This window comes from Streptopelia decaocto, assembly GCF_964273445.1.
Source record: "Streptopelia decaocto genome assembly, chromosome: 11".
Taxonomy (NCBI): Eukaryota; Metazoa; Chordata; class Aves; order Columbiformes; family Columbidae; genus Streptopelia; species Streptopelia decaocto.
In genome coordinates this window covers 2966583-2987500 of record NC_138666.1, presented here as the reverse complement: position 1 = coordinate 2987500, position 20918 = coordinate 2966583, and the positions used below count along the sequence as shown (strand labels likewise).

The 20918-nt window shown below is 40.0% G+C and overlaps 1 protein-coding gene across 1 annotated transcript in view; it reads left to right on the top strand.

Moving 5' to 3' along the window:
* The window catches only part of TOX3 (TOX high mobility group box family member 3), a gene marked incomplete at its 5' end in the record, with an annotated part of 71720 nt that extends 58034 nt beyond the window's left edge, over positions 1 to 13686 (top strand). The window contains 4 exons of the mRNA XM_082062660.1: positions 8350 to 8619; positions 9417 to 9644; positions 10962 to 11042; positions 12667 to 13686. Coding sequence (XP_081918786.1) covers positions 8350 to 8619; positions 9417 to 9644; positions 10962 to 11042; positions 12667 to 13395 — 1308 coding nt within the window. The 3' untranslated portion in view covers positions 13396 to 13686. The remainder of the gene's footprint in view (positions 1 to 8349; positions 8620 to 9416; positions 9645 to 10961; positions 11043 to 12666) is intronic.
* Between the last annotated feature and the right edge of the window lie 7232 nt (positions 13687 to 20918).

The window sequence follows — 20918 nt, the reverse complement described above, 5'->3', positions numbered from 1 at the left end:
TTAAAACAAGCCCTTGTTATTGTTATAAACATGTTTATTGTCATCCTTAATACAAAACATGCAACTCATTCCGGAAGGTTGTAATTATTCATTTATAGGAGTAACAACTATTCTTACTAGAAAGAGAGATTATCTTCAGAGTTTTCTTATTTCTGTTTTTCCTTTGATTAGTAGGGTGGATTACTAAACCAAAGTCTTAAATCAGCAGTGTGTTTGTATAGACCTCCCCAGCAGCGATGGTAGCTGCTACTCCCACTGTTTTTATTATTTGTGGTACCAAGAAAAGTTAATATCAAAATGAAGTAATACCAAACTGGGCTTTTGTGGCAGCAGTGCTGGGATGGGCTGGTGTCTGCCCAACGGTCCGAGTGCTTTGCTAATCAAGGCTTTACAAAGTCATTTCTTTTGATTGCTCTGTAGTTAAATATTTTTATGTCTAATGGCGTAGTTGTGCATTTTTGAGTTACCTTTTGGAGGGTGTCATGGGGGACGATGGGCTGGAAACCCTGGAGGCACCAACCAGTGGTGGTTCTGCCCAGAGGCTACGTGCCATGACTTTAATGTGATATGAAGACAGTGACGAACTAAATTAATAGGTTTTTAATAGTATGTAAATTTTTGTGTCCTCAGTGTCATTGTAATGCTCGTTGTGGATGATATTGTCACTTTTCTGAGAGACGTGTTCTTCCCTCCTTTCTCATCGGTACAGACGCAACGGGCTGTCGGTTAATGAGCTGTTGTGGTTGGAGAAGGAAACGTATTCTGGTGTTCTTTTCAAAAAGAGCCAACTCATAGTAACCACAAGGGAGGACCTGTCCATAGGAAAAAAAGTGGCAGCAGTTGCCAAAGACACCTGTCTGAATAGCAGGTACTGCTGGTGCTAAAAGAAAAATAATAACTTAAAAATGATGCAGGTAGATTATTACTTACCTATGGAGATCCACGGAGTCTTCTGCACAAAAGAAGAGAAACACAGTAACATTGGCAGAACAGTCTGGGAAAAAGAAGGTTGTGACTATTTTAAATTAATAATGCCTAAGTGAAGACCCATCAGCTCCAGAAAATATTGTGAGGTGCCATATGAATATGTGGAGAATGATACACTCCACTGGGAAAGCTGTCAGGAATTGGAGCGGAAGCTGAATCTATGGTATTCCGAAGAACTGAACTCAGAAGGAACACGGACATGTAGGACCACAAACACCAGCTGTGCGTTAAGCCTGGACCATGGCTTTAAACTATTCTGCCTCCTGAGTTTAAACTCCAAAATCAGGTGCTGCTTCTTAAGCCCACCCAATGAAGCAGGTGTTGCAGCTGGTCTGGACATGTTGTTCCTGGCCAAGGGCTCCAGCCACTTTCATCCTTGGGTCATCTGAAAATGTCCTTTGAAATTCCTGCTGTTCTCTGCTCTTGCCACCTGTGTGTGTCCCCTTGCACAGTTTAGCCAATAGTCAGCGTCCACTTCAGGTTCTCAAACTATACAGAAATCTTAAGTCTCTATAGAGTTTTAAATTATTGTGTGCTGCCAGGTAGCTGAAGAAAATATACCTGGCTCTGGTAATACCAAAGGTATTGAAACCTACTTTTCCGATTTGTTTTAAAACCAACAAAAAACAAACAAAGAAACCCAAACAACACCACCCCCCCAAAAAAAAAACAAAAACCACCCTCAAAACATAGCTACCAACACTTGTAGCAATTTTTAGACAAACAAATGCCATGTAACTCCCAGATCTGTCCCTCCCAATTCCTAGCACAGGTGTTGCTCCCTTTGATAATGTTTGTTAGTTGTCATGCTCTTTGCAGCCTCTCCCCACGTTGCTTACTGCATAATAAGGACCTTTGAAATCTGCCTTTGATTTGGTACCTGAAGCTGCAGAAGTTGTCTCAAAACTGCTAATAGCATTTATCTGACATTCAGTTTTAAGTATCGGGGATTTGTTTGCACTGTGCCTCACTGTTTGCATCCAGCAGAACAAAGCTTGAAGTGCTAATGTGGAGAGAAGCTCCTCCGACCAAGAGAATCATCAGCCCAGAGCCCAGACCTGTGATCTAGTCACACACGTATCGTGGTCGCGCTGTTGGGTACCTTGTCCAAAAGGAGTCTGATTCAAGATGCTCTAAAGCCTGGTAGATGTCTGGGGAGAAGAGATTGGAAAATCTGTTTTGAAATGCCTCTGCAAAATGGTGTAGAAGTTAAATTATAAAGAAGCTGTGAATTAGGTGATGCTGAAGCATTAGCAGCAGCCACTGCGGATGGACGGAGGGCTGTAGTAAAGCCCATGGTGCCATCTGGAAGAGCAGAAGCTTTTCCAGAGCAGAGGGCTCAACACACAACTGAGGCCACCAAGAAGCTTTGTCCCGTCAGCCCCCTTAGGGGACTGCAGGAGGAACCTGCCGGGTCACCTGGCAGACATGGTTTTACAAGGGAAGTAGATGGGTAAGAACAATGCTGCCAAACAGCAAAAGCCCCACATTAGGGTGGTGGGGAGCCTTGGGTAAGAATTATGAGCATTTCAGAGAAAAGTCCTCATCTCTTAGTTTGATAGTTGCATGACTTTGGCCGAGCTGTGAGCTTTTCATATTTCTTCACCATGCAATGCAACATTTTGTTAGAAAAGGCTGCACATGCTATGGGTGGGCAGCACCAGGAGAAACCCTAGAGCAGGGCTGCAGAGGCGCCCAGTCCCAGCAACCCGAGCAGTGTCCACTGGTGGGTGCCCAGGCTGGTTGGCCCTGTCCCTTGACATCTTCTGGCTTGGAATCACATCTCTGCAGTGATGCTGCATCACCTGGGACAGGTGTGCTCCCACTGCCACAGCCCCACGTGTCGTTCCAGAGAAGAAATGGGTTTAACTCGTGATTTGGTGATCTCGCAGCGGAACATCAACCATGCGAGGGGTCACTGCCAACACGGTGCAGGTCAGACCCCGAAGAAAAGCAAGGGGCAGTAAGTCAGAAAGATTCCAATAAAACATGTTAAACTAACTTGGAGTTTGCAGCCGTACAAGAAAATTCTATCATGTAGCAGGAGCTGGATTTACAGAGACATCTGAGGTTGCCAGAACAAAAGGAGATAGTTACTCAGTTTTGGGGAACAAATCATTGGGCCCTCATGTTTGTCGGTTTTATTTGGTTTTGTCTTTTTCCTCTTCATGTCCCTTCTCTGGCTTATAGTTTTCTATACGTATGAACTGAAAACAGCATAATTTCTGATGCATTGGGGCTGGGGAAGCCCACAGACCAAGAAATTGCATATTCTTCATGTTCTTCAGGCAGAAGAATGTGTGTAAGCCTCACCAACCGATCTTTTAGATCCAGCTGCAGATGTAATTTTTTGCTGAACCGACATGTACCATTTGTTGTAGCCTTTATTTAGGAATTAAACTGCGTAAGGTTTACTTCTCTACAGAGACATGAAGCAAAACAGGGGAGTTTTCTCATTGCCGGAGAAAAGAAGCTGCTGCTTGTAGTGGATGTTCCGATAACTGTGTTTTGGCAGATCTGTTAGTGATGGCAAGATCTGAGGAGGGGAGAGGAAGACACTTCTTCAGGGGTGGCAGTACCAAGGGCAACTGTTTTGAATTCTATTAAGTAAGGATTTAATCTCTGACAGAGAAAAGTATCTTGCTAGTTTGGGTTGTTTTGATTGGCAGTGAATTCCAATCTTGTAAAAATTTAGATTAATGGATTCTTTTATCTGTACTTTACTTGTGGAGAAAAATGGTATTGAGGATTTCCTCTAGAGATACGCTGACTTGCCCAAAAGTAAAGGGAGTAATTTACAGACAGGGCCAACTGAGGATTTCACTCTTTACGTTGCGGTGCATTTGCTTCAACTTAAATATATCCTTTAAAATATTACATCAGCTTATGTTACATTGACAGTGACAAATTCCTAAGGCAATAGAATGTATAACGGTTTAAGTCAGCTTCCGAAACCAGGGCACAGTGAGCATAACCGTAAACACAGGGGTTTGCATAGTTATTTTTATTGGCAGGTTTCTCATTCATTAAAACACTGTGTAGGGTCAGGTCCAGCCCCACATCTTTCTGGGGGCACTTCCATGGGCTCAGTCCCCACACAGCTGGGAAGTGTCTTATTTAAATGATCAAGGGCTGTAGACATTGATTTTAATCAAGACTTACTCAAAACATCCTAAAAAGTAATTTTCTAGTCAGATTTTTAAATATCATGTTGAACGTTCCTAGAGATTATAATTGTATCAGGGTAGAAATCCAGGATAAAGCTACTGTATGTAAATGTTTCTCAAAATGCAGGGTAAGTGGAAATTAGGACATTTATTGATGTAATGGCTGGATGCATTTAGCTGTCAAGACAAATACTAGCAGTGTTAACTACTGGATGCTTAATGAGTTGATAACAGAAGAATGAACTGTGTTTTATTACCTTAATTTTTCCCTTAGTACTCAATGGTATGTTTTGCTTTGGCTGGCTCAGGTACAGTAATTGTTGAAAAACACCTTTAATAGTACCGTATAAATTAAAGTGTAGGAGTTTACACATTCTTTTTTTAAGTCTCATCACTCTGTTGCTTGCTTTCCAGTGGCTGTTGAGGAATTAATATATTATCAAAATTGAGAATTTCTACTTTTACAAAGCAAAGTACAACAAGCTGTATATTTGGCACATGCCATGAGATGTGTCCTCTGGCAATATGGCTAAATGTAACTTCTTTGGCATGGCTGTCTAAATAGATTAGAATAGTTGAGAGTGGGATAGTTTGATGGATGGATAATCCTTATGGTTCCTTGGTGAGGCCTTCGATGCATTGAATGCTGAATGATTCGATAATGTGTGCTGTTGGAGGGTGTGGACAGAAAGCCAATGTCCCTGATCAAGTTGTCCCCATCAAGTTGTTTTGAGAAGGGGAAGCACTGTGGACCATATTTTGCTTTTTGTTAATCCGTGTGTGTAATAGAAGAGACCAGAGAGGTGGCTGGTGTTGCCCTCAGTAAATGTCTCTGTCCCATTGGTTTTTGTAGCACTTGTGTAGGGTAACGACAGAGAGATCTAAAACAAAGTCATTTGAATCTGCAGAAGGATCACACAAGTTATTTCGCTTTGTTTTTCCATTTCACACGTTATGTCCTTGTTTGAGTTTTGCCTGACTTGCGTTAGAATCACCCAGTTTTGCCTCGCTTCAGCCCAAGACTGTAAAGCAGATCAAGCTCAATCAAAACTTGATTCTGTCAGCTTGGGAAGTTAATGATTTTTTGTCAGAACTAATCTGTCATTTTGCATAATGTTACAAAAGTCCTGAATTCTCATACTACTTGTATATCACTTCTACTTTTGGTTAAGTTTATATAAAAAAGCCTTTAATATTCTCTAAAATTTTCACAGTATTTTCAGTAGCTTATTTTGAATACATGAGCCTTTTTGCTTTTCAGTTTCCATGTAGTAATGTAATTAGGATGTCCTGGGGATGTTCTAGTGCATTTGTATTTCCACGTGTGCTCCTGATATAAGATGATTTCTGTTGTTAAACATTTATTTGATAAACATTTTGTGCATAACAAAATGCTACAGATTCTTTCGGTTCAGTATTGGCCTTTGTAGTACACGGGGAAAAAATAAGAGTTAAGATAATTGGTGGAAATTTTGTTTTCCTGATGATAAATTCCTCCTTAGATGATTTTATTTGCTCAGGAGCTATATACAGATGTTATGGGATTTAATGTTTCTACTGACTAGCTCCTCTACTTTCTTGCTACTTGCTAAACCACTGCACAAACATAAAAAATGGTTTATGCTTCCTTGTCTGAAGGCTCTTCTATAGGTACCATAGGTTGTTGAGGCCCATGACACTGCACCATAAAGTAAAAAATGGAATTCCCATTCCTTTCTTTGTAATTTTATTTTAATATTGATTAGCCATGACACTTAAATTCAAAGCGCAGAAAAAATATTGCTTGTTGTTATCACATACACATACGATGTAAGTGATACGAGATTGGAAATGTTATGAAATATTTTCTTTCATAAAGTGCATCTTATCTGTTTGGTGCTAGATAGCCAGTTACAAAATATTGTTGTTTCGATTTCTAACTTTTATTGAAGTTTTTAAGATTAAAAAAAAAATAAAGGAAAAATACAGAAAATAAAAACGGAAATTAAATAAGTTGATGTAAAAAACCACACAAGCATCAAATAGTGTCAGAAGAAGAGAAAGTTAAGAATTCATGGGCTTCTGTATAAAATTAGATTCTGGGTCAGTGCAAGTCAAGAGAATTTAGTCTCAATAAAATCATAGATGCAACCAAAATGACAAGACTTGGAGTAAATCGTTTGTAACCCGTGCCATCACATTTTGTTGCCTCGGTGTAAAGGCCAGAAATGGCTGTATTTTGTGGCAACGCAGGGAACAAAAGCTTGTCTTTCAGGTGTAGAATCCCTCCGAGAAAGTACTGCCTGCAAAATAATGAAGAAAGTTAATTTCTGTGAGAGAAGGGCATCCTGGTGATCTCCACCTTTGCTTTACCAGCAGTTTTGATTCATGCAATAAAGCGATGTCTGTAAACTAAAACGGATGGAATAATATGCAGAAAGCGACATCCTTTTACAAAAGACTTGGAACGACTTCCAGGTGCTGCTGCCAATGCAAGTCACAATCCAAATGACCCTCTCGTTAAGGGCAGTAAATTTGCACAGAGAAGTGCCCTGAAGCAAATGGATATTTCAGCCAATAAGCCTGATGTTTTGATCTTTCCGTATCAAGCGCTCCACTTCTGGCACATGCTTTCCTCTCTAAGGAACTACACTCCTTCACTGAAAATATGAAGAGAATTGGAGCAGTAGGAGAAGAAGTGTGGAGGGGCTGGATCAGGAGCGTGTGGGGTCAACTTCATGCCTCCCGGGTCCAGGTGCAACACTACATGTCCTTTGATCCAAGAAGGATTTATTTTTTCTGCATAGGCTTCAGCAGGAAGACCCATGAGTGCCAAATTCAGATTTACTTTGGTTTATTGCCCTAGCGAAGCGGCAGTGCTGGTGCGTCAGATGGGTGAGGCAGGGCGGCATCTTCTCTGACACGTGTACGACTTCTTCCTATGGCCGCGCTTGGCCCGCCCAGGACAAGGTTTTCAGGAGCACAGAGCCACTGTTGAGTATAAAACTGAGAGCAAAGTCACTGGGGCTAAACTTAGCTCTGTGCTGACGGGCTTTTGAAAACTGGTCTGGGCTTAGAGAGCGCTGGGAAAGCCAGATTGTTGTCAAATCAGTGGACTCTGTGCTGGGCTCCCAGCTTTGCTGGTTTGTTCTGTGCTGTTTCAGGAAGGGTCGTTGCACCTGCTACTAATTGCAATGTGGGTTATTAATAATGAAAGAGTTTTCAAAATCTCATTTATTTCCCATGTTTCTGTCAGCTTGAACAGTAGCTGTAAATTAATCAGGTTGCTGAATCAATTTGTCAGCTATTTATTCTCTTCACTTATTAACTGTTTTTAAAATCTGCTTTCCTATTTAAATGTTCTTTCATTGTGCATTGGTGCGTATGTGGTTAAGAATAACAAAATCCAGTTGTTCATAGGCAGATTCCAGTTGATTTTACCTTCGGCGTCTCACTTCTTTGTATTTACAAATGCAAGAAGGGTTGTGCAGATGCACGAGACATAGTTTGTGCCCTCAAGAAACAGCAGAAACAAAACCACGCAAGCACTTGAGTTTCCAAGATAGGAAGTACAAGAAAAATAAAGTTGGTGAGCAGTACATAGCTTGCTACTTCCACACGTTTGATTAAAGGTGAGAATGTGTAGTGCTTGCGAACAAGGATTTTTAGGAGTGATTAGGATGGTTTGAATGGTTCTTCTTGCACTTGAGACCAGGCAGGGCACTGTTCTTTGTTTACAACTTTAAAATCCCACTCAGGATTGTTTTATACCTGCTACTGTTACTGCGAATAACTGAGTGTCAATAAGGGAAGGTGCTTTGCTCTATATATAACCCCCGTCCCGGTTCTGTTTACTTTCTGTGTTTGACAACAGTTTGAGTCTTCTCAGTTGCAATGTTACCTGTGTCCCATCAGTCAGCCCCGTTCCCTGTTGTTTATGTGGGTATTTCACTCCATGTCAAGAGAAGAAATGTTTAAAAATGGGGAGATGCAATTTTTATTCCACAAAATAACTCCCATCCACAAGTCAGGGAGAAGTAAAGTCCAGGGCAAGTGTGGTAAATGTTGCTGCATTTATTTTATTAAAAACGCCTTTAATTCACTGAAAAGAAATGCAACAAACTGCAAGTTGACGGTGTCAGTTCTGAGAATAACTTCACCTGATGACGTTGCGTGGTCACTGCTGCTGATTAAATAATGTTCCCATCTCTTTCAGGATCAGAGCCACACACAGGTCTCCCAGTATCGGCAGGACCACTCGCTGATTATGAGATCTATTGTCCATATGACCGATGCCGCTCACTCGGGAATTCTGGCTCCCTCTCAGCTCACCACCATTAACCAGTCGCAGCTCAGTGCGCAGCTGGGTCTGAATTTGGGAGGCACCAATTTGCCACACACTTCTCCCTCCCCTCCTGCCAGTAAATCAGCCACTCCTTCCCCATCCAGCTCTATAAACGAAGAGGATGCAGATGAATCCAACAGAGTAAGTTGTTCAGTGGGCTGGGGTGAGGAAGCTTCACACGCTGGATTTTCCTGAATGTGGCAGCCGCAATGTGGTCAAATAAAATATACAGACTTTACAGTGTAGTGGAATGGGATTCATTTGCTGTTTAGCTTCTTTCCATAATACCACCGTAATAATAAGAGTAAGGCTATACATGTATATATTTGGTTGAATACATTCATAATTTGTTTCAGATTTTATCGATCTGGTGAATCTCTTTACTCATCAGCTTTCGAAAGTCGTGTCATTCGGGTATCCTCTGGAGTCATATAAAACGTAGCTGCATTTAGATAGAAGTGAAATAAGCTTTCTTCTAACTGAATGTTTAGTTAATTTGCATTTTGCTTTAAAGAAATCTGATATAAAAGGAAAAATGTATCAACAAAATAAAACACAGAGGTTATTATAGCAGTATATTTAAAGGGCCTCATTTAGACTATTCCATGAAAGGTTTTCTCATTAAGTTAATGGAAATTTGGCATATGTAAAGATCATTGTAAAGGATCCTCAAAATATCAAAGTAAAATGACTATCATAGCCATGTTTACAGTGAGTAGTAACTATTTGTGCATTTCCTTCCAGTAGATCTGATGAGATTAAGCTGAGACTAAGTACTATTTGGTAGGAGAAAGACTTGCACAACAGGACTCTCCAAAACGTTGCCTACATAGTAGTTTTATCCATATATTATTAAGCCAGACTGTCAATAGTATTTTTTTTTTTTAATTAATCTGATTTGTTTCATGCATATATTGACTGTTCTTGTTCTTTCTTAGGCTACTGGAGAAAAAAGAGCTGCCCCAGATTCTGGCAAGAAGCCCAAGACTCCAAAGAAGAAGAAAAAGAAAGATCCCAATGAGCCACAAAAGCCAGTGTCAGCGTATGCCCTTTTCTTCAGGGATACACAAGCCGCGATTAAAGGGCAGAACCCGAATGCTACATTTGGAGATGTTTCAAAAATAGTCGCATCGATGTGGGACAGTTTAGGAGAAGAACAAAAGCAGGTAAAAAGTTGATGCAGGGCTGTGTCACAAGAAATAAATTAGTAATCCTTATAAAACATCCTCCCGTCTCTGCTCTGAGTAGACCGCGCTACTTCCTGATGTAGGTCTTTTACTCTGCAGAGCTACACTGATCTTTGAACCCGCTGAAGACTTGGCATCTAAAAAGCACTTTGCAGTAAGAGCCAGTAGGTAGCATTAAATGGCTGTCTTTAAATTTATAAGGGCGGTTTGTAAAAATCTCAGGTGATATTGTCCTAGAGCCCTGTTGAGACCAGCTTTTGATGATTCCCATTTCAAAGCTCTTGTTTCCTGTTAATCAGAAGTTAGATTAAAAAGGAGAAGGTACAGCACATTTATCATTTTCCTTTGATCTGCCGGATGAATTTGTTACAAAGCCTGTTGCTTTCCCACCTTTGAAGCCAATCCTCAGTGTCTCATCCCAGTGCCGTGTGTGACACCAGTTGGTACAGAATGATGAGTTTTGTTCTTCCTTAGGGGTTATTCTTCTTTCTGTACACATGTAACTCCTGCACATGGATTGAAGGAAAAAAATCTCCTTTAGGGCCATTTACCTGTTGCTACTCTGTGCAGCTCCCAGTTACGCTTAATGGAAGCTGCAATGGAAGAGGAGGTTCTTGTGTAGGACACCTCTGGCAAGATACGATTCTTGTTTGTGAAATACAGTTGGAAGCTTTTAGTTTGATCTAACAGACAATAGTGGAAAGGATTTAAAGGTGAACTTCAGATTAAAATACAGGTTAATTTACTTTTTGCCTGACTGTGCTTGTTTCACTCATTGGATTCTCTAATACTGGCTTTGGGAATGTGAATTGTCCAGGCTCTGTGAACCACATTTTCTAAAGATATAAAGATTTTTTTTATACATGCTTCAATTATTTGTTAAAAAAGACATTGCCTAGGCAATTTTTGCCTATCTTATATTACTTCAGATACTTTTTAGCATCTGAAATACTCAGTGTTCTAATATCCTTGTTACTTAGAGTCATTAAAGTATCATTTCCTGGGGAGTTAAAGCATGCATAGGGAGTCTTGTCAAACAGTTGGCTGCTGTAGCAGCTCTTTTTATTCATGGTGAATCAATATAAATTGTGTTGCAAGTCCAGCGAGTAGACCTGAAAGTCTGTGATCAACTGCAAGAATGTTTAGGTCTTTCAGGGAAGAAAAAGCACATGTAACAGTGGAGTGTTTCAAGGTGTTTTGGTCTGTTTTCTGTTTCTTTGCAAGTGATTTTTGAGAGCATTCTGGCAAAAATGCCTCAGTAATTGAAGGTGGTGAAATTGTGGTCTCTTTTAATAGGTATATAAAAGAAAAACTGAAGCTGCCAAAAAAGAATACCTAAAGGCACTTGCTGCCTATAGAGCAAGCCTTGTTTCTAAGGTAAGCCGAATAATGCCTTCAGTGTAAAGCAAATGCGCTTTTGGCAATGGTGTTTAAATGTGGAGGGGGGTTACACAAAATAAAAGTAGAATCCTAAGATTTCTGCAGTACAGCTCTACAAAATGTGCTGCTGCTCTCTCACGGCACAGTAATTATTACAAACCAATAACTTTGTAAATGTACTTCTCCATTTATCTGTGGAAGCAAAATAATGCACTTCAAATGTAAAATTCAGTCCTGAAGAATCTACTGGCCTTTTGCCAGTGGCATTTGCTGGCTATTTGCAGAGTTTGGGTTTTCCTCAAGTGCTGCTTCTCCCAGGACAGCCCCGTTTTGCGTGGAGCTGGGGAGCGGTTATCGGGTGACCAAGCTGAAGTATTTCTTGCAGGTGAGGGGAAAGAAATCTGTGGTGGCTCTGAATTTGAAGAGTACTTACAAATGGACTGGCTGGCAGGGAGCCACGTGGAGTATTTTAGCAGATCTTGAGTTAAAACTCACAAAGAAAACAAAGCTCTGCTGTCTTATTTGAGAATTTACCTTTTTAACCAGCAGCGCTACGCTAGTTGTAGGTCTGAATACCGTATATGGAAATATGCTTATAGCCATCTAAAATATGGGTAAAAATTAATCAAGATGGTTGTTTCTCTAATAATATTTCATAAAGATCAGTTACAAAAACATCTTTGATCAGAAGAAAGTGATGCTAACTCCTGAGAATACTGATTTGAATGTACAGCTGCAGAGCATTAGTAAATCACACACAAATTTGCTGTGTATTTTAATTAATGCTTGAAAATACAACAGCAGAAATTACACACGTGCATTCTTGAAAGCTGGGAGATTTCTTATCCTTGTGTTGAGAAGCTGCATTTGTCTGTCTCTAGGATTTAGATGATATTCTCAAAGCCTTTAGTAGCACGATGCCAAGTTCAATGGCAGCTGGATTTCTAAATTCCTTTGAGGAAATTTATTTTGTCAGTCCTAAGTTCCCTTTTCAAAACCATCAGAAATCATATTTTCTCCCGAAATCTATGGGACTTGGGCTGCCGAGTAACTTGTGGGAAGACTCAGAGTGTTGTCTTTGTATATCAGGACTCTAGGCAAATATTCTATATGTGTACAATGCAGACATGTAAATTATGAGAGATGAAGTCTGCCTTTGGTGCTTAAATATATCTAATTCAAACATACACGGTATATCTAAATATACCTAGTAAAACTATGCCTTCAAAGGCATGATAAACTGGTGAGGGGAATTTGCTTCTGCTCAGATTTGTCTCCCAAAGAACAGGAGGATTTTGAAAACATAAATACTGAAAGTGTTAGGCCCTTTTTAGCTCTTTCAGCCACGCAATATACGTGTCATCTGTGACTTTCTGGTGTTGAAGAAGGGACCACGTTAGGGTTTTGTCCAAGTAAGAACCCATGGTACCATATACGGAGGCAGATGAAGAGGTGATGTAATGGATCCGTGATCTTTTTCAGATTGTTGATTTATCTTTTCTGACAGAAAATGGGAGGTGAAAAAGCCTTCCTGAATAGCTGTGACTTTTATTTTCATGTAAACAGTAACAATGTGGTTTTTTTCTGCTAAAAACACAATGAATTCCTTTTCCAAACACAGGCTGCTGCAGAATCTGCTGAAGCCCAGACAATTCGTTCTGTTCAGCAGACGTTGGCATCCACCAATTTGTCTTCCTCCCTTATACTGAATACGTCTCTTTCTCAACACGCAACAGTATCGGCATCTCCTCAAACTCTGCAACAGTCCCTCCCCAGAGCGATCGCCCCCAAACCCCTAACCATGAGACTGCCAATGAATCAGAGCGTAGCTTCTGTCACCATTGCCCCAAACATGCCAACAAACATTGCAGCTCCCTTGATAAGCTCGATGGGAACAAATATGGTGGCAACACCGTCTTCATCTCAAGTCAGTCCCTCAATGCAAAGCCAGCAGCACCAGATACAGCAGCTCCAGCAGCAGCAGATGCAGCAGATGCAACAGCAGCAGCTACACCAGCACCAAATGCATCAGCAAATACAGCAGCAGATGCAACAACAGCATTTTCAGCACCACATGCAACAGCATTTGCAGCAGCAGCAGCAGCATCTTCAGCAGCAAATGAATCAGCAGCAAATGCAGCAGCAGCTGCAGCACATGCAGCTGCAGCAGATGCAGCAGCAACAGCTGCAGCAGATGCAGCACCAGTCGCAGCCTTCTCCTCCGCAGCACTCCCCGCAGATCACCTCTCCCCTGCCCGCCATCGGGAGCCCCCCGCCTGCCCCCCAGCACCAGTCGCAAATACAATCTCAGACACAGACTCAAGTCCTTTCGCAGGTCAGTATTTTCTGAAGAGCAGTGATCTTGTGTGATGGAGGCGCAGGGGCTAAACCATATTTGGCTGAAAACTGTAAATTGTTGATGGTAGTTATGCAGGGATGCATAACAGATCAAATGATCCTCTAAAGTGTCTATTAGATAGGCAATAAAGAACTACAATGTAGCTGTGTATCATCTTTTAGCTGACTATAAATCTTTTCTTTTTTTTTTTAATAAAAAAGCTGTGCTCTTTTTCATGTGATGCCTTTTTAATTTATTTAAGCTTTACCTACAATATGTGAATCAAATGGCCTAATAAATACCTGGACCTTATGACTGCAAAATGGTGTTTCAGAGTTATATGATATAACCCTTCTTTCTCCAAAAGTGAGTAATGCACTTCAAGGCAGTATGAACTCATGAAGCCCTTAAAGCACAGTTGTAACTACCTGTAAAATGATGATTGCATTTCATACAATCATACTTGTATGACATGAGTTAGTTGATGGCATTTTTTGTCATGAAAAAATAAAGTAAATCACAGATTTTTGCCAAAGCTCTTAATTTTTTTCTCTCTTAAATGTCTGCAGAAAAACAAATGCAAGTAACTGAACCTAAATGTTTGACCCAACCTTTCACTTCGTTTCTCCAAATAAATCTGCCATAGTTTGTAAGAAAATATATATTGACATTTATGCTCCTACGTTAATTCCAATTACAGAACAAATGTGAATATTATATTCTGTGTCGAAGTGATGAGTTTCAGATTTAATACACTGTATTTTTAAAAGGGAAATGCACTTAAATAAAACTGTTATTACAGAAAGCTAAGAGAAAAATGCAAGAGTTTTTAATACACTGTAAAACCAGTAGAATATTTAAATGGAACTCCACAACCGAATAATCAATGTAAATATTTTCTTTAAAAGTTGTAAGTTTTCATATCATGTGTTGTAAAGTTTTCATAAATGAGGCTTTAATGTAAACACTGGTAACATGAATTATTAATTGCTACATTGCTTATTGTGTTTTTATGCTGTTTTATACTTTTTTATGAGTTACGATAGCAGCAATTAAGTTGTTTGTATTTTGCTTATCTAAAATAAATGCTTTTATCTTGCTATAGAATAAACACATTTCAGTAAAACCGATGAGCACAAGTCTTTGATACAAAACCCAGAAATGTTGCCTTAATGAAAACACTTTCTCGGCAAATTTCTTTAACTTTCTGGGTTTTTATTTTGTCAGACATCCTGGGTAAATCACTGCTGATCGGAACGGAGTGTGTGATCGGCTCGTGTATCCACAGAGATGCTGTGGATCGTGTGCAACTTCTCTGAGGTCTCTGCGCCTTATTTCAGAGAGAGCAGGTGCTGGAATGACAAAGGATCGGTGGACCCTGTGTTACACTGATCCGCAGGAAAGGACAGCAAACCTCTCCCAGCAGTGGCGTTCAGAGATGCAAATAAGCGCAAATTGTGGATTTCTTTGCATCTTTGAGTTTCAGATGTAAATGCGGCTACTGCCATGGGCTTCCCATCCATAAGCCCCTGACTCAGCTGATCCCAAGTTGTTCAACTTGTCTTTTATAATGAAAGTCGGAGGGGTGGAGAGGGCAGGTATTTGAAGGATTTGGAAATTTCACATCCAGTGTGTTGTCAGGGTATTTGTGCCATTTATACCTTTTTACTCTTGACAAAGAGGAGAAATCCTTTCTTTCCTTCTTCCCTTTCTTTGCCTGCAGTAGCTGGGCTGCGAGAGCGGTCTGACCACTATCCCCAGTTGTCTTGCATGATTAATTACAGCATCTGTCCTGTCAGAAGCTATAATGAAGAGGTCTTGATAAAAATTGCAAATTACCACTGGCAACAATCTTAAACTGCTTATGATAAAACCAAAATTAAAACCAGCAAGTGTCAAACCTGAGCAGAATCCTAATCCTGGCTGAGGCGGTGTCCATGGCTGCAACCAAAAAATAATGGAATATGGAGCCCCCAAAAAGTTGCAGCCAGACTTCAGGGAAGAGGTACGATACTGTCTGAGTTTATTAATAATGAATTCAGTTTTCAATATTTCATCATCCTCAGGTACTCTGTTTATTATGTACGAATATTGAACAGCAAGAGATTCTAATTATAAACTTATAGATTTTTTTGGAGCAGGAAAAAATCATGTATAAATTGAAGCTTTTCATAATAGGTGTTAGCTGACAGCTACCCATGCTCCTAATAGCTGTGGTACGATATCTCATCTTGTCTGGGACGGGGGATGTTTATCTCAAGCGCGGGGAAGCTGCTGCACTGGACGTGGCACAGGCTGCTTGGGAGAGATTTTTGTGTCTGTCGGTTTTAACCAATGTTACATAACAAAGGGAACCATTTTATAGGCGTTTTGAAACCTGGAGACAAATGTCTTCAGAAATAATTGCTAAACTGCATGTGACAGTAATTGTGTATTAGTTCTATAATTGTCATTTTGAAGACCTATGAAGTATCGTTGGAAAAATGTCACTAGTGATAAGAGTTAATTACAACTGAAGTCTGTTTTCGACTATTTGCAGTGAGAAGCAGGTGTTATTACACTCATTAAATGATTTCATAAATCCTGAGTTTTATCACATTTGATTAAGAGCTGCTGAACTACTGATGGTCAACTCCAGGAAAAACAGTTTTAATTACTGCAACTAATGATAACTAATCACCAGGCAGGACTGTACATTTTAAATATCGAAATCTGAATCTTGAAAAACTGGAGCATCCCCCTCCCTGCTACAAAATTGTATTTTGCATTACCCATAATAGCATATTGCAGAACATCTTGTGTTTCAAACTGTGCAAGTTGGTGTTCATATTCCCTAACTCTAAGTGGATAACTTAGATATCATAGGGCATAAATAAAACTGTTAATTTAAATCACTTAATATGCAATTTATACAGCAAAAAATGCAGTAACTGTATGATTTCAGTGTTGTGCATGATTTAAATAATGTTTTCTTTCATATCATGTACAAGTGCTTAACCGCTCCCTTCTTTTCCCAAGGTTTCAGATGCTTTATCACCCCAGTAAACCACGTTCTACTTTCACATTAACCCAGGTTGACACATGATGAAAGAACATAAGGAGGTTTAATTTTTAGCTGACACAAGGTCATTAGTTTCTAACTTGGAGAACAAAGCATTTAAATACCTCTATGCAACATAATCTCAAATTTATATTATCACCTGACCATTGTGGTTAGCAGGACAGATGGATTAAATATCTCAAGTTTAACCAGAAGTCTTGCGCTGGCTCTTTTCAGTGGGGGCTGCCTATTTGAACGGCTCCTTTTCCATTTCTCACTTCATGGAGTTTTTTGCAGCACTGGACTTCATTCTAACCTTTCCCTCCCCCCTTTGTTTGGCTTTTGTTTTGCAACAGCTGTTATTATCGTTTTTGGTCAGCTGTGATTGCTGGAGGCAAAATAGGACCAGATGGTGTTTTGCTATGCATGAATGGCGAGTTAGAGGAGTTGAGATTGAATAGGCCAAGTTTGAATGGTGTCTATGCACCACCTGCCCTCTTCGGCAGCGGCACACACATCATCGGAGCATGATCTGTCGCAGACCTACCCGAATTGGATGGGAATGGAGAGAGCCTCCTTGGATTTTCTCCATATTTATTGATCTTCCATGCACTAACAGCATAATGCAGTACACAGTCAATTTGAGTTAATTGGATATGACACAGCATGTACATGTAATCTATCACCGCGCTCTCCTGGTACGCTTTAGGTTTTACTGCCACGAGAACACGCGGTATTAGCCTGCATTAATAGGCTAAGTGGATGGAAGTAAAACAGGATCATTGTAGGGCTTCATTTAACAAAATATACGGTAGTTTTAAAATGATACCCTTGAAGCTGCCAGAGATGCAGTTAAACGTGAACATTTTGGATTTGATAGACTGGACTATTTTGGCACAGAACAAAATAAACCTCATTCCCATACTTTTCTGCGAGGTTTGCTAGTGAAGTTGGAATGAGCAGCATCAGGGGTGTTGTTGAGAAAGGGGTGTGAGTTTGTGTGGAGGAATCCATATCCCAGCAGTAGCGATACTGCAGTGAGCAAATTCGGATTTCCATCTCGCAAAACACAGACATTAAAATTAGGCTTCCAAATTGAGTTTAGAGTCGCAAAGGGCTTTAAAGGTGTTTAAAACTGGCCAGAAAACCATTACAGAAATTTTAGATCTGTTGTATCCCCCGTTAAGGTTAACTGAAAGACACCGTGTATGCAAGAGTTGCGTCCAGACCTTACGTAGTAAAATACCTACATTACAGGTAACAAACCAAATACATAACACAAACATATAATACATAAATTGCTCAGATTGTCACGGCAATTGGATGTTTCAAGGCCTGCTTACGTATGGAGTGGGGGTTGCGATCGTGCTTTGCTGAAGTTGGCAGGAGCTGCTCACTCGGTGTCTTTGTCTGCGGTGTCAGGTAGCCAAGTGAGCTACTTTATTATGAAAATTGCATTCAGCTGAAAAAATGCTAAATATTTTCAAGTGCCTGTGGGAAAAGCTAGTTTTGTATTAAAGGATTTGGTTCTTAAAGTCACCAAGAAGTTAATGCTTCTCAGGTGCATCTGAGGGAGAGAATTTTCGATTATAATACTGAAATCTTTCAGAAGAGGAGCTACTGCTTTGAATGAGCTGGTCTGACAATTCAATAGGCTACGCTGGAGATTTATAATGTACTCTGTTTACCTCAGATAAAAAGTAGAAGTGCTGTTTTAAGTAGTGGGCTTTGGCCAAGCTCTTGGAGTATTAACATCTTCAGCCCCCACACCAACCAAAGTAGTGCAGTTTTCTTGCAAGGTCTGAAAGGAAATATATTTTAATCTTTTAGATAAAGTTGGACAGATAATTATACTTGATGTGGTGGTGTTATATGGGCACTGTCTACAGGTACCATTTATTCTCTTTCCCCTCTGGGAATATCTTTATTGATACAGCCACCTTTGCTCTGTTATTTTCTCCAAACTGGAGTTGTTACATTACTTTAACCCTGCTGCTCTAATTGAAACAGAAAGGCTTTGATACAGCAAATCACTTAAAATGAGTGGATAATTCATATATATAAGTAGTAATTTCATTAAAGTGACTACTCATATGTTTCGCAATACAGTTGCTCAAGTGCTTTCATAGATCAGGGGTCTAACTGCAAAACATTGTATTTGTTTTCCAAACAATTCCGAGTAGCAATAGTAAGAATAATCAGAACCTAGAAGTAACATAACCTAACCTACATTTTCTGCATTTTCTTTTATTAAATTCTGTTCAAAACAAGTCACGGGTCTGATTTTCAAGTACAGGTATCTAACCTTTGTGCTGGTTCAGTGACTGTGCATCATCATAAATGTGTAAAGAATGAAGCACCTGAGTGGTGATCTGCATCCTCAGCCATGCAGATGGGTTTCTGCTGTGCACAGGTCTGAAAAGCTGCATCAGCACTCACAGCTCGCCACTGAGCAGATGCCTTGACCAAATATTTGTATTTACAAAACAGAGAGGTAAATGCAAGCAAACAAAGCACCGTTATACCTACTGGCAATATTTGTGAAATCTAAAGGGTATCGTTACTGCAGGCTGGTTTATTTTTAATGCTGTATCCCATAGTGTAGTGATAACAAACGTACACATTGTATTAGCATGAAGTACACAAATAAAAATTCCCTGTGTTCTACTTTTCTTGTTGATGGCTATAGGTGCTTAATTTTGGAATTGGTTTTGATGTTCCATGAATCACAAGAATTGGCCATACAGCATGGATATTTTAAAAATAATAAGTAGCTGTACCATTGCTTAATTTCTTTCCTGTTCCTAATTTTGGAAGCACTGAAAATCATAGGTCACTTTCGAACATTCTGCCTTGTCAGCTGTTGGCCAGGGGGTTCTCACTGGTGTACGTCTGTATCATCTGTATGTGTGTATATGTAAGTCCTTGCCCCCTGCTCCTGCCCACCCACCACCCATGGAAAGCTCCTCCTTGCAAAGCTGCTCCTCTCCCAGACCCGCTTGTTCTTCCTCTTGTTCCTCATGATCTCAAGGAAATGGACAAGTATTCCACATACATGGTACGTATTTCTTTCAATAAAGAGATGTCCAGATGTACGCACTTAATTTTATGTGGAAAATGTATAGAATAGATGTAAAAATGAGGCATGCGTTTGAGGAGGTTTTGAGTAATGTTCTTTGTAACGTCAGCTGCCAAAGATTTGGTTACTGCTTATCGTACTTTGGCCCTGGCAGAATATAAATGAAACTGGTGATAATTATCACCCTTGTATAAGCAGACTTTCTCCCTTATACTATTGTAGCAGATATAAGTATTTTTTCATTTACAGCAGGTAGATCTGTAGCTGCTGATGGAATACACATAATTCCAAGTGTCGGTTTAGAGATACTTGTGTTTCTATAAGGAATGAGCAGCCTTCTTTTTGTTTTTCATCCCAATGCAAATGAAATCCTTATCCTTCACTTCAAAAAACAGCCAGAGCTGACTAGTGGACTTGGAGAAATCAAACATATTTGAACAAAAATAGTAATAAAAATGTAATAATCTCACGTTCACTTCTGTTGAAGTCTGCTGAAGATGTACTTGGCTTTAAACCCAAAGCTGAGTTTGTTCTCATGGTTTCTTTCCATTATCAAGCTGCTGAGCAGCAAAAATTGATTCTGCATCAACCTACAGATCCCTGTTGGGAGCCTGTGCCAGGCCCAGTGCCGGCCGCATGGCCAAGGGACATGAGTCCATGGACCATGGACCATGGACCACTGCATCTCCTTGGCCCTGTCACCATCAGTTGTGTCACCGTGGTCACTATCGGGCAGGAGATGGCTTCCCTGCCATCAGGCCAAATTCTCTGCATAAGCAACTCCACTGAGCAGCGGGCCTATTAAAAATTAAAACCATCTTTGCGGTGTACTCAGGGCTAAATAAGAGGTTGTGAAGCCAGTAGAAATAACCCCAGTGATTTCAGAGGACTTTGGGCCAGGGCTTAGCTGAAGATGGGCACGAAAATGCAGCCATAAGGAGCAGGACTGTAATTTTTTCAAATGTAGGAAAAATTCTTGCAGGGAGATAATTCAAAGGAGAGGGAGGAACAGCAATCTTCCTCCTGAACTGAGAAAATGAAAACTGTTGGGTATGTGTTGCTATCACAGCAAAGGGTTTCTATCTAGGCTCAGCATCTTGGAAAATATTTGTGATTTAAATGCATTAAACAAAATGATAATGTTATTTGACTTTGGTTAATCAATAACAGAGGAGAAATGTAACACTTTAGTTTGATTAACCTTCTGCCATACAACACAAAGTCAATGAAATCAGAAATACTTTGTTCCTTTTAAAAATTTGCATAAATTATAGTGGGGTTTCATTTCTGGAGGGGTTTTGTTTTTTTTTTCCCCTATCATTATCTGTATATTTTATCTGAAGTTTGTTTGTTGCTTTAGAACAACCTATTTGTCCACTGTAGACAAAATACACACTTTGTTCAATTCCTTACTTG